At 43.6% G+C, this 14,682-nt stretch overlaps 1 protein-coding gene across 6 annotated transcripts in view; it reads left to right on the forward strand.

Annotated features, from left to right (window-relative positions):
• TEAD4 (TEA domain transcription factor 4) overlaps positions 1-13,869 on the forward strand; it is a 57,296-nt gene extending 43,427 nt beyond the window's left edge. For 5 of the 6 annotated variants that reach the window (XM_055808586.1, XM_055808588.1, XM_055808590.1 and 2 more), the window contains 3 exons: positions 9,371-9,511; positions 10,967-11,119; positions 13,630-13,869. In XM_055808586.1, coding sequence (XP_055664561.1) covers positions 9,371-9,511; positions 10,967-11,119; positions 13,630-13,743 — 408 coding nt within the window. In that variant the 3' untranslated portion in view covers positions 13,744-13,869. The other variant, XM_055808592.1, reaches the window with a different exon arrangement.
• Positions 13,870-14,682: the final 813 nt, after the last annotated feature.

Here is a 14,682-nt window from a genome sequence, read left to right on the forward strand (position 1 = left end):
AAAGAGCACCGGCTTCTGTGTAGTGTCATTCTGAAGTGCTTTGTGGAAATCTCAGGAAACAAAAGGAAGAGATCAGAGGGAGAAGTTATGTAGAGAGAAAAAAAACCTTTGAATTCCTTGACTTAAGGAGAGAGAAATCATAATGAAATTGTGATCTAGTACAACTCTGATTTTATTTATCAAAACCTTTGGTGTGCTTTTGTGCTTATGTGGTTGGGTTTGGGGATTGTGTTTGGTTTTTAATAGCAGAAGGATAAATGTGGTGTATGCATCATGTCTGACCAGCCTAAGTTAGGCTTTTGAAGGATTTACATGGTGGGATGTTTGACTCTTTCTGGGCCCGTGTGAGGTGCCTGGTGTTCAGAGGGTATCAGCTCGCTGGAATTGGGTTTGCATAGACTTTAACATAGGATTTGAAACACCTTTACTCCAATATATGTGTATATATGTATATATGTATATATGATGTCCTGGGGCTCTGCATCTATACACTTATAATGACAGTGATATTTCTGGGCTTGGTTTAATATTTTGACTTTCTGGGGTTTTGGGTTTTTTTGGTACCATTGCATTGTTTAATCCCATTTGGAGTTAATATCAGGTTTAGTGAAACGCTACGGGCTGTCAAAGTTAAGTCATTGATTGAATGTGAGCTTCTCAGACTTTTAAGAAGTAAGTAATTTGATCTTGTATTTGTTTCTCAGTGTAGAGAGTAGTAGGGGATGAAAACACCATTCCTGATGCTATATTCTGGATGAGAAATGATTGGGGCACTTTTCTGATTTGCACTGTTTCACAAGAGTACTTAAATTATTCCTGTTGTAAGATTTCAGCTAGGATCTCTAAGGCAATTTAAGTAAAGCAATTAAAAAAAAAAAACAAAAGTTTTGTTCCAGAAAATTTGGACTGTTTTTTAGGAAGACTACAAGTCTTTTTGTTGCAAAACTTCGTGTTCAACATGCCTGAAATATTGCGTTAATGCAGTCTTATACTTCAAGCATGTGAGCCATGCCTGTAATGACTGTGCTACGTGTCATGGGACTTCCCGAGTTCGGTATATTGCAATAGAAGTGTGTGGTGCAAACCCACCCCCCCCCCCCCCCCCAAACACTTTTCATAGGTAAGGCAATGTGTTTTTAAAAAAAGTTTAATAGAAGAAAACTAGATTTCAGCTGAGATTCTTACACCCCTCTGTATTTTCATGCCTCTGTAAGAGTATATGCTAGGGTGCTCTGGACAGCTATACAAATGTACTGTTGATGTCCAGAGATATGTTGGGTAAAGCAATTACTACACTGTTGAATTTCTAGCATCATTTTAGGACGAAAGTATTATCCAAAAGCAGATTACTGATAACCTTAAACTTGGTGAGTAGAGTTAAATACTTGAAGGGGGTATCTTGAGACACGAAGATATGATTGATTTTTCAGAGATTCTGAATTGAAGTGGTGGTTGCAGGTGACAAAGACTTAAAAAATCAAGGCATTTGTTAAGTTGGTTTTGTATATATGTGGTTTTAGGCTTGAAGTACCCAAGCCAGAAACCTGCTGTTACTGCACTAAGCAGTGAATATAGCAGATGATCTCTTGTGCACCTCTAAACACCGGGGTTGGGGTTTCTTGACATCACTGATAGCACTTAAGATCTAGTGTGACTGAGAAAGAGATGTTCATGTTTGTTCAATGGTACTTTAAATTATTTATACACTAGCTAAAAGTTGATTAGTTTGAAACATAAGCAGTGTTTGCAATTCTTCCTTGATTTTGGCATTGGGAGTTTGGTACAATGAACTAACTCTTGGGCTTGGATTGGCAGGTCGCGTATGACATCTGTGTGACATTTCTCTGTGCTCCAAGTGCATTCTAGCACACGACAATGAATGTGAGACGTTAGCCTCCCGACACATGGGCAGTGACAGCTCTGCTCTTTTCCAGTGTAATATTACCTCTGCCACCTGTTAACTTGGTTCTCTCCATGAACTCCTCCTATATGCATTGTTATTAATAGTTTGGGGAAGAGGCGTTTTCAGGGCTTTGCACATTAGTAGAATGGTGCACTTGCATCTTAAAGCTTTCAGAAGTCGTGAGACTCTGGGTGGAAGATGGAAGGAAAATGACAAACCAGGAATTCAGGGCAAGCAGTACTTTGTCCAGAGCAGCCCTCTGCAGAGGGCTGGATCAGGGGAATTGCTCAGGAGACCTTTTCTGCCAATGTTGAATATATGTAGTAATTTCTTCTCGGTGACAGGCAAGCTGAACAGTCAAATTGCTGAGTGTTTTCCTTCCAGTAAATGAATGACACTTTTGTGGAAGGGTCTGAAGGGGTGGGCCAGAGACTGCTGTCCTACACTTGGCTTCTATCCTGTGCCAAGCAGATCCAGTCAAAACAGCAGCAATGCAAATTCCGCTCAGCACCCTGTCCTGACCACTGTATGCCTTCAATCCTGACCTGGCAGAAACTGCCTGGAGAGCAAGGAGATGGCAATTTGGTCTCCATGTCCATTCTGTCCTTGGCACTCCTTCTGAGGCAGCAAACAAGGCAGCAGCCAGCAACAGAGATTTTTTTTTATTGTCTTTGCACACTTTTTCTGAGAATGGATCTGACAGCCCATTCATTTCACCTGCAGTCACCAGCACCACCTCCTACCAGTTGCTACCGTACGTAAGGGGACACTGGCAGTGGCACTTCTTTCACCAAAGTTGTTCCGCAGTGTTCAACAGTACAGAGGTTGTTGGCAGCAAAAAGCAGATTGAAGGACTGAATTGCTGAGGGAATCTGTCTGCTGGGTGTCAAAATAACACAATCCTGGGCAGCTAGCTGGGTCACAGCTACCCATACTGTTGGCAAGGCCTTCTGCTATCTTTGGCTAGCTTGGAAACTCTTCCCTTCCCCTTTTCTTGGAGGCTGAAGCTGCAGTGGCACAAATTTTGGACTGATCTTCAAGAATTGTTCAGCATATGCCTTTCCATTGACCACATGGCACCTGTGTGCGAGATTTCAGCAAGCTATGGTTTCTCACGGCATTTAAGGCCATTTGGACTCCTGTCTAATCGTTGCTTTTCAAAGCCTCAGATAAGCTGAAGACTGATCCTCAAAGGTCACATTTCCTTCTGTGAAGAGTTTCAGAGAAATTTTGATTCACAGCCTCATCCTAGTGGGATTGAGGCCTTTCTCGGTTATCAGTTGTGAAATTCACTCCTTCCACCAAAGATCAGACAAAAATGTTGTCTTAGCATGTGGTTAGGACAGCGAACAATGCCAACTCTTCTGTGTTTCTTTCTTGGGGTTGCAGAAGCTGAGTGATGCACTCAAGCTCATCAGAGCTGTTTTCAGCAAAGCTGCTAAGAGACTCAGACAACCAATGTGATTTTTTTAAAAAAGTAATACTAGCTTGTTCAGGGTTATTATGCCCTTCCCTGAACAAATCTCTTCTCCCTAGAAATCTTGTCTTGTAGGTATTTAAAAATTCTGCTTACTTCTGTGGAAAGAAGGAAATCTCGGATCTTTCTCCCATAACAGGCAGATCAGCTCTCTTGCATGCAATATGCAGATCTCTGAGATGTGCTAGATCAGAGATACCTCAGTGATTGTAGTTTCAGCATATTTGGAAGTCATCAGGCAAGCTATGGGCAAGTGTGTCACCTGCACTGCACTGAGCTTGCATGGTAAGTTGGATGCACCCCAGACACATCAGATTGCCGTTATGCTAGAGTGTGCACAGCTTTTTGCAGCTAGAGCTTCTTGGACAGAGAGCAAGAACCCTGACTTTGTCAGATAAAGTAATGTAGTCCAGTTGGTGGCTCATAACTCAGATTTAGCTTGTAATATGCCTCATCTATTTGATCTCCTACCTTTGCCTTTGAAGAGACGGCGAACAGCTGTTTGAGTGCTGGACACCACCCAGCTAGCTGAACGCTGCTGCTGTCCCTGCGGCAGTCCCAGCCTGTGGCTAGCAGGGACCTGGGGAGCAAGGCAGCTCAGGCCATTGGCTACAGACTTCCCTAAATCCTGACTGTGTTTCCTTTGGCTGCCTAGGCTGGGGTAAGGAACGTATTCAAGAGTTGTCGCACTTGTTGGATGTACTAGAGCATTTGCCAGTGAAGAGCTGAGGCACCTAGGGTTCTAGTCTCCAGGTCAGAATCGCATTCAGTTATGTATTCAACATTCCCAGAGTATAAAGTGAAGACTAGCCTTCCTACCTGATGAAGTGCTGGGAAGATGAATTTCCTCTAAGTCATAGTCACTGCTATTCCCTTGCATCTTTGAGGGATGGAAGGTACTGGACAGAGTAAAGCAGACCTTTCTTTGCTCACCTTGGGTGCTCACCCCAGGACTGGGTGTGCTTTGGCACAAGGGTTTCTCTAGAGAAAGAAACTCTGAAAGTAAAGAGTGAAGTCCTTTCCCCAAAGCAGCAATGTGGTTTCTAGTCCTGCTGACCTAGGTGTTTTGAAGGGGTCACAGGAATCTAGGCATGGAGGCCCTAGCGGTTTTAGATGTTAAGTTAAAAGCAGTTCTTTTGGCCATTCAAGACCCCATGATGTCCAGTATGATACAGCCCTGGTGCATTCCCCAGAAGTTTAACTGCATCCATTAGTGATTTACCTCAGTGCCCAGTTATTATTTAGAAGCTATTTTCTAGGTCTAAGGTCATGGCAGGTAACAGTGTTCTTGCTCAATTTTCTGCCTTGATTCCCTTCAGGAGGTAACCATCTCTACAGCAGGAAAAGCTGACAGATTTGAGTTCCATTCCTGAGCAGTTCTTTGGTCATGTATTCATGTACATCATTGCCATTTTCAGTTTATATGAATAAACTAGGTTGCGAATTATTCAAGAGCAGATATGTGTGTGCTAAGTAAACTCTGATATGGGGGCAGTAATTAACTTCTATGAGTGGCTTGGAACCAGCAGATGTAAGTAAATAAGCTGTAGCTGTAGTGCTATCAGTACCTGTCTGAGGTGCTGAGCTCCGTTTTCCTGCTGAGGTGAACTGGAGCCCTCAGCTAGCTGCTGCTGTCATTCCCTGGAGATGCTGAAATTCCACATATGTATGTTTATGGGCTGAGGTTTTCAGAGGTGACAGAAGGAAGTGGGTGTGCAGCTCTCGTTGACTGACCAACCTTAGACGTGTCTGACAGTCCTAGCCCATAATATGGGACATGCTTTAGAACAAAGTAAAGTGGCAAAGTCAGTGTCAGGGAGTTCCAACATGACCCCGTCGCTTCACTGCAACAGGCCTTCCAGGAACATGATTGTACATAATCGCAGTGAATGGCAATGGCTGCTTAATTCAAACAGTATTACCATAATTTTATCTACTGCCAAATAGTTTGATGTTGATTAATTATATGTTAACTAGCTGTGAAATTCTAGTCTGGTCTTTTGATGGGAGACTTGCCAAATTGTGGAGGCACCTAGAGTGGCTTCTTAGGGCTAGTGAAGCTCTCCTCATGAAGTGGAACTAGCACCTTTCTGTTTTGCCTCATTGACTGCACTTACCTTTTAATTTGCCATTAAGAGTTCAGGGGAATGTAACCATAACTTTACTAGTGAGACCCTGAGAATACTTGTCTCCTGCAGTGAGAGCCTCTGCTGTGTTTATGTAGCAGTGGTCTGACCAAGCTTCTGTAGCCTTGACCTTTTGTTCTTTTGACTCAGTGGGACAATTTCTTTGGGAAAGCAGAATTGGGTCCATATGTTGTTTTTATCGCCCCAAAGAGAAATAGCTGAACAATATTGTGAAGGACTCCTGTTTTAATTACTCTTTGGAGAAGGGAAGTAGTTAATCTTTATTCAGATAGCTGGAGGATGGGTCAAATAAACACTACAGTTAGTTGCATTGATGTGTAAATGACTTACAGTAACACAACAAAAATCAACCAGAATAGAGTGGCATTGCTGCTCTCTAATACATGTGCATTTTGTGGTGCAAACAAAATAGCTGCATAACTAGAGTGGGGAAAATTTGATAGCAAGGATTTCAGCATGACCATAATAATTAATTTGGCAGCCTGAGTTACGATTAAGTCGTAATGCCTGAGCCCTGTTCCTATTAATACCTGTGCTACTAGGTTAAAGCTAGCCTGGATTTGCCCACATCTGCTACTGCAGTGTAGACAAACCATTGGAATATAACACGGCGTTATAGTCATTTAGGTGGTCATGACAATGTAAAAGCTTCCACTCTTCCTCCAGCTGCTGTTTCTAAGACTTGTGCAATAGTTATTGCTACCTCAGTGGTGCAAATGTGAATGATGTAAAATGATTTTTTAAAAAAGTTTTAAATCCAGATTGGTTTACTGATACATTTTCATATGTGTGCCCAAACCTGTTTTCAGCTCAGTGAAGAGACAGAAAATTATGGGGGCAAAAAGGGATAAGTTGTTAAAGAAGTCAGGAACCTATTCAGAATAGCTGGATAAATTGTTTTGTGAAGCTATCTTCTGAGGAGAAGCAAACATGAGAATAAGGTAATTGCCAGCTTTGTATGACTATCTCCTGATAAATCAGAGGATGCCTTTGAATATATAATATGCAGGAGATGACAAATTTAGGAAAACATAATGGAATGAGTGCACAGCTAGTGTAAACTGGTATGAATGTATTACGCATGTGGGGCTAAGCGTAGTCACAAGGGCTGAAGATCTGTCACTACTTCAGAGGGAGGGATTCTACTTAAAAGGGGGAATCATAGAGGAGACAAGACATTATGGTAAACGGACTTTATTTCATCCATAATCTGTGGTGAAGATGGCACAACTGTTAAGGATTTTTGTAGAAACTGTGTGAAACAACACAGTCCTTTTGAAGAGTGATTTGTGATCGTGTATCTAAATACTGTGCTGTTATGCTCTCCCTTAAGAGTGGAGTCAGCTGAGTAAAAGCTGTACGTCTGTCCCTAATGCTGTCAGCATTGATGCGAACATCAGGGCATTCTGTCATCTTGCCTGGTCTGAATCTTTGTCCCAGTAGAATTGTCCGAATGCTACAACTGCTGGTCTAGGAGATAGCCCAGGAGGTGCATTGCCTGCTTCACTTCATGAAAAACTTGTCCTAAATCTGTCTTTCACTTGCTTCTGAGTTTGTACTTGGAAAAAACAATCATGGTAATTTGATTTTATTGGTTTGTTTGCTTGGATCTTCTGTGGCATCATGTATCTAATGCAGATGGTAGTTTTTCTTTAGGTGGAAATATGTGTGCACAATGGCACAGTGGCAGGAATGCCCCAGTGTTGTGCTAATGGAACCAAATTTTCTGAAATAAATGGGAGGATGGTTTACTTTATTTTCTTTACCATCTCCTCTCCACACAGCTGAAGTGGTGAGCTAACAGCCATGGAAATTGGATTGAATGGAAATACTGGACATTATTACATGGCTGCTTTTCCTGCTGGTGCTTTTGGCATCAATGTTGGAAAAATGGTGACTTCTTCTGTGGCAATAACCCTTTGTGATGAGAGCTTCTGGTGAGTGTTGTGGTACAGAGATGGCCCAGCTCAGCTGTCTAGGGGCAGAACTTGTAACTTGAAAGGAATGACCACAAAGCGTGGCTTCTAGCAAGTTACTCAAACGCAGCATTCACTAGAAGAAGCAGTCCTGCCTTCTGCTTTCCCTGTTGCTGCCCATCCTCCCAACACGTTCTTTGCCTTGAACATACACAGGTGCTTCTGAATCAGCTCAGGGAACTGATTCCACTGAGAACTAACTGAGCGGTTCCTCAGTGAGTCTTGCAATAGAGCTACAGAAACATTTGTGTCGGCACAGGAGGAATGGGGAGGCACAGACTGCTCTGGGACAGTGAGGCTGCTCTGTCTTGGTGTCAGGACCAGCCTGGTGTGATCAAACCACAACTCTGAGGTGCAGTTTCCCAAGAGGCTCAAGCCAACCTGACTCACGTTGTCCTATCAAACCAGGCAGTCTTTGTGTCCTTGGCTTCTGTGTGTCCCACCTCTCCCAGCCCCTGTAGCTTTGTGGAGATCCACATGAGCTTTCTTGTCTGACTGAAAACTAATCCACCAAACCCACAACAAAATTTGTTTTGGCTGGGATCAGCCCTCTCATCTGGCTAACCAGAGTCCTACAATTGCTAATGATGGCTCAAAGGCAGCAGTAAGTTTGTGTGGCTACAGATGGGGGGAGGAGGCTGGATTGGCACTTTCTAGATTGACTTAAACCTCTTGTGAAATTGCTACTCAAGAGAAGTGAAAAGCATTATCTCATGGCAGAGAAGAAGAGAGTGTTTCGTATGGCAAAGAAAAGGGGGATTCATTATTGAGGTGGTCCGGTTCCAAGGCTGGCGTTGCTTGTCCTAAGCACTGCTCTAGAGCTTGAATAAAAAACCTTCACTGACATTGGCTGAGAAAACCATGGTAGAATGGGATCTAATGCAGTCCTGTCCACACTGCAGCCACTGTAGCAGGAGTACACTTCCTTCAGTTCCTGCTTCCCTTGGTTCAGCAGGAAGAATAGAATAGTCTGAAGTAGCCTGTGGGCACTGACCATGGCTCTGCTGCTGATGTGAGCTGGCACCTGGGCTTGTGGAGCACAGGGAAGCTCGCTCTGCCCTTTCGGTTTTGACAGGGGTGAAGCTGAGCTGGCCATTCCCACCGCCAGTTGTGTTTTCAGAGCCTCGGGGAAACTGCTTCTTCCTTTCATAAGCGCGGTTTGAATGACCCCTGGTGGAAGCTTCAGGCAACCGGGATTTCTAGGAGTGGGGTCCCAACGTGAGGCTTCAGTTGGGCAATGTTAGGCACCCACATGTGAAAACTGGCTGCTAATGGGGGTGGGGTTGTGTTCAGGTGGAGCTGGGCTGGATCCATCAGCAACCTACATTCCTTACGCGCATCTTGTCTGCTTACATTCTTCATATCATAGTACCTGAGCCTAATGTGTGTGTGTACTCACACATTCCTCCATTCCTTCTCTCTGCTCTGTCTCTTTCCCTTACCTACATACGCAGGGTGGAAAAGCTTTATTACAGTTGCTGTACCCTCATTTTTCCTCCTTAGTGCCTGTCTGTTGCATTGCCCTGTCTCTCCACTGCCCTCCTGTCTGCTCTCCACGCGCTGTGTGAGTACCTCCATGCTGTCCTACACTGTGCAGTTACGGTAAATACCAGCAAAGGCAAGGAGCTGTGTCATGTTTTTAATGTTCAGAGGTTATTCCACCACATTTCCCCAATGTGTATGCAAATCCCTACCACCACTTTGTGAAGAAGGAACTGGATTTTAGTGCATAATCTTCATATTTCCCCTGCTTGCTTGATTGGACACTCCAATATCTTACAAACTTGGCTACACAACCTAGGTGAAAAACCACCACAACCATCCATTGATAATGATATATTTCTTGCCCTTTTTTTTTTTTTTTTAGGCTGATTTGAACACCAATATTGAAGATGAATCCAGGTCTTTCTATGGCGTTTCCAGCCAATATGAGAGCCCAGAAAACATGGTCATTACGTGTTCCACCAAAGTGTGTTCCTTTGGAAAGCAGGTGGTGGAGAAAGTGGAGGTAGGCGCAGATACCAGGGTGCAAAGTTCTCTCTGGCTGCTGTTTTGTCACTTCAAGTATTTGCATCCTGTGTGTATCTCGAGGCAAAATATATCCTATGCTTGTTGTCAGGGGGTTGGATGCCAGAGATTATTATTTCTGAAACCTGCAGGTGTGAGATTGCTCCAGCCTGCAACATGGCCTTGTCTCAGGATTTCGTTTAAGGTCTGGTAGTGTTTGCTATTTTTTCCTTAAATCTTAGTTTCTGAAGACATGTGAATATGTAAGATTCTCAACTCTGGTGATTCTTTCAGGGTTTTTTGGGAGCAAAGAAAAGCTAGGAAACCTGGACCTTTGTTTTGCAGTCCAGAAAGGTGAAAACAAACAGGCAACACCTTGCTCTCATCCGTGTTTTTAAACAGATCATTTATAGAGTAGAGCCATTAATTACTAGACTGTTAATAATTTACAGAATATAGTCTTACGGTTTTATGGGGTTTATCTTAGTGCTTGTACACTTACAGCTCAAGCAACAGTGGAGCTGCATAATTATGCATATATTTGGTGTTGGAGAAATTCTTTCTGATGCCAATTCAGCTGCCAAGAGAGCTGCTCTGAGCTGCTTCCTGCTGCTGTTTTTTGCAAGGAGCCTTTACGTGCAGGAGGAGCAGTAATGTGCAGAACACCAGGTGTTCTCATGTAAGCAGTCAGTTCAGACTACATCCTTCCCCAAGACCTGTCTTCAGTCAGATGACAGACGTGCCTGAAATCTGGCTATGCATTTGCATGATGGGATAGATAGGCCAAAGAGGTGTCATGGTGCATAGGAAAGGAGACCAAGCTCCTGGGGTGAAAGGAGGTAACAGGAATTTAAAGGTCTCCTGTGAAATGACAGAATCCAACCTCAATTTATGTTCAAAAGAAGATGAAGTACACAGGAGCCAAGATGTGAATGTGAATCCCTCTGTGTAACACGGGCCAGACCCTCTCCTAAGGGGAAGCGGAGATACTCCGTTCTCTTGCACAGGTAGTCCTTTCCAGCTCTGAAGCATCCTGAGCGTACAATTACCATCATTACTAGGAGCTTCCTGGTCCTGCTAAACTAGTAGTTTTTAACTTTTCAGTTTATTCACACCTAGCATTTCTGCAGTAGAGATGCAGACCATGCTATAGTACAGCTGACAGTTGGTCTGCTCCTCTTAGTTACTCTTCACAGCACCTTGGCATTTTGCTGCTCATGAGCTGGAACCCACTGTTTTAAAGAAAAAAGAAATCAAGCTGAAGAAATTAAGAGGCCTCGAGGAGACTGATCTGGGTGCAAAGTACTGTAGAGGAATGATTAATCGGCTCATTACTGTTAGTAAAATGACTTGAAAATGCCATCGTAATTTTTCTATTCTGAATCCCTTTACGTGTTTAACGCTGCTCACGTGGGAACATCAGCTCCATGCGCCTCTTTTGTGTTTTGCATTGCAGACAGAGTATGCACACTACGAAAACGGACACTATTCCTACCGCATTCACCGTTCCCCTCTCTGCGAATACATGATAAACTTCATTCATAAACTCAAGCACCTTCCTGAGAAGTATATGATGAACAGTGTGCTGGAGAACTTTACTATCTTACAGGTGGGACTTTCAACTGTTTTCGTTGGAGCTTGGAAACATGTAAGCCCCATGCAGGAGTTCAGTGTTGCGATTCAAAGCAGATTTCCTTTTACAGCTCAGTATCTAATTGAACTTAGTATCTCTCACATGTATTATACCTCAGGACCATTTATGGAGCTCTAGAGATAGTAACTCACGCAGACAAGCAGCAGGGAAGAATTCGAGAGACCTGAGTAAGAGAGAGAAAAAAGGAAAGATAAAGGGAGGAGAAGGATGCAAAAGTCAGTGAAGGAAATGCTTATTCCACTATTGGGCAAATGTTGAGGTCCTTTCTATGCCCTAGACCTTTTTGCAAGGTAAAAAACCCAAGAGCACTGTTAAGTGGCTATATAATTTTGTCGTGGGGAGTTCTTTACGGACCAGGTAGGGGGGAAAAAAAAGTTGTTTCCTCATGACCAGCCTGAACCTGGAAAAAAAATGGAGGCATTTAAAGGAAGGGGCATGTTGGAGAAGCTCTGTGACACTTTCATGGATTGCTGCAATCTTTAGGTAGGGCAGTGCTAGAAGGCTATAGGTTTGCATTAGTGACTGTTATATACCAGGAACCTTTCCAGGCTCAGGTGCAGCCTAAATTTGGGAAGAGGGCAAAGACAGCTTAGAAGGTGGATTTTCCTACTGGACTGAGTTCTGTGCTCGCCTCTACAAGATGCGTCACAGATCTTCACCCAGAGAACATGAGGCTGGGTAAGCAGAAGAGATGCTAGCAGCTGTATGAAAGAATGGAAATCAAGTGGTCTTCGTTCCATTCTCTGGAGATCTTGTGGAACTTCAGGCAACTCATTTCACTGCTCTGTGGCTCAGGTACCTCAGCGCTAAAACACAATGTTAATAATACACCTCACAGGACTTTAGGAGGCTTTACTCTTTTGTGTTTGTACTAAGGTCTTTAGCATCTGGAAGAAAAAAGGAGTATAAATGCTAAGAGGTTTGTTTTTTTTTTAATGTGAGCAAAAGTGTGAAGGGTGCAGGGACAGAGAGATGGAAGGCTGTATGTAATCCATGCTGAGGAGCACTGACTGCTTTCTGCATGTTTCATTCCTTAGGCCAGCGCTTGCTATAAATTCCACGAACGAAGTTTTCATATAGTTATACTTCTACTGGGGTATAAAATATATAAAACATAAAAACATGTTATGTTTCTAGTAATCTCATGTCTTACCTCCTGTCACAGAGAGGCAGGTCTCATGTGGGTGCTGGCACAGCCTTTAATACGCTGCCTTGCAGTCCTGCTCCCTGAGCAGCAAGCTGAGCATTTCCCACCCCATACTCCCCACTGGGGAGCTGAAAAATGGTCACGCCTAATGCAAGGCATGCTGCTAGTCCTCAGTCTTCACTAGCAAAATCTGAGGCGAGTATTTATTTTTTTTTCTAGACTCTTTCATGAGTTTAGATACCCCTAATCTCACAAGCATATTTTATCTTGCTTTGCACGTCGCTCTGGATCTAGCCCTCCCAAGATTTCAGAGCCCATTTTTCAGACAAGGCTCTGATGCCTGGATGTGTGTAACTCACAACAGCCTGCAGAAGAAAGGGGAAGGGTTAGTACAGCTGCAAACGCAAGCAATGAAGTAAGAAAAGAAAACAGAATAGACCAAAATCAGGCTGCTAAAATTAATAAGCAAGTTTGAAAACAGCTATTTTCTTTGTTTGCACAAGAACAGTTGGGGCTTTTGTACAGTTCAAGCCTCCAGCTGGTATGTTTTGCTTCTGCAGTTGAGATGGTGCTACTGCTGATAAAAATGCATCTCCTCCAGCAGTAGAGAACTGCTTGAAGCTTCAGCTATGGCACAAATTCAGGTGACAAGAATGTGCAAAGTCGTGCAGTGATAGAGAGAGGGAAGCTGAGCTAGAAGCTCAGGGTGCAACATTTTGCTTGTTCCTGCCACGTAGTGTAGGCAGTGCATGCTTCTGAAACTAGGACACAATGGAGCCAAACCTACAAGTCTCCTGTAAAATGAGTTATACTCTATAATCCTCATGGTCTGTGTCTACCACTGACAGGCAGGAGCAGATGGAGGGAAAGAACTGTTCATGGCTGTGATGCATCAACATACATGAGCAGGAGTGGATGTGCCACAGGAGGTGGTTTCTCTGTACCCAACAAACAAAGCAAAAAGGGATTTTCTGTGAAACACCTCTCAGCTGAAATCTGCAACACTACACGTGGGGGGTAGAGGACCTAACGGATCTGCATCCACATAGGTGGTCTCTGCTTGGTCACAGCTTTGTTTTCTACACCATGGACTCTGCTCACCCCGCTATCTCTTCACTGCATTGTAGTCCTGATGTTTGAAAGTGCTTTGCTTGGCTGTGTGGGCACACAGACTAGGTATTGTGGTGACCAAGTGTATCATTCCTGGTCTTCTCTGGTTTTGCCTATTCCTGACTTTCTGCTGTATGTTAAATGTGTTGGAATATGTAAGCAGTGAAACAGCAGTTGCCATCTCAGCTTCTTCTCCTTTTCTGTCTAGGTTGTGACAAACAGGGACACACAGGAGACTTTGCTGTGCATAGCATATGTTTTTGAGGTGTCAACTAGTGACCACGGGGCCCAGCATCACATCTACCGGCTGGTGAAGGACTAGAGACTCTCTGCCCTGAGTCGTCCATGGGATGCATGTTTAAGAAAAAAGCCTGTGCTTGAACAACCCCTGCCCCCTCACACCAAACTGAAAAATAAACTGCAGATATTGTGTATTTTCAGAAAAGCACCTCTGAGCCGTTTTGATTGACAGGTTCAAATAAGGTTGTATCTTCAGGTTTGTGCCAAAGGGAAAAAGACTTTGAGTCAAAGAAACAGGCAAATAACTGCTTGAGAGTTTCACCACAAACAGCACCCTCTAGAATGTATTTCCCACAGAGCACACACAGGGTGTGATCATACACATTAAAGGAGTGGTATCTGAGCATACACGTAGGGCAGTGGCAGCAGCTTCCACGGGTTTGACCATATATGAATAGGTTTAAAATGTTCATGCTACCTCTGATCTGAGTGCGTGCGCTCATATACATTCATTCATAGGTCAACACGTGCACAGACATGCTTACCATACATTTATATAGATGTCAGACATCTGTGGACACGTGTGTGTATAGAGACTGCACATACAGCCAACGCACCTGCCTGTCTAGCTGTCTCCCGTAGCAGGTGTGCAGTCACAGGCTCCTTCAACCTTCCTCCTGTTAGAGGCTGGATGCTGTTTCCCCCTCTTTCATGCATGATAGTGAGAGACCAACTGTTCTTTTGCCTCATAAATGAAGTTATGCTTAGAAAATGTTAAATCACATTGTCTTGCCCAGCATATTTCCTCCATGTACCAGGTCTGCTGACTTGACTGACTTAAAATGATTCTTGCTGCTTTTGCTTCTGTTCTCCCTGCGCAGTTAGCACTGCTCTGGGAGCTAGACTCTGCTCTTTTCTTGCACACCAGCGGAATAATTGTTTACAGAGGTCAAATTTTTCCACTTGTTAGTTGCAGTGAGGTGCACAAGTATTACAAAGAATACCATTTGCCCAACAAATT

Source organism: Falco peregrinus, chromosome 6 (genome assembly GCF_023634155.1).
Source record: "Falco peregrinus isolate bFalPer1 chromosome 6, bFalPer1.pri, whole genome shotgun sequence".
Lineage (NCBI taxonomy): Eukaryota > Metazoa > Chordata > Aves > Falconiformes > Falconidae > Falco > Falco peregrinus.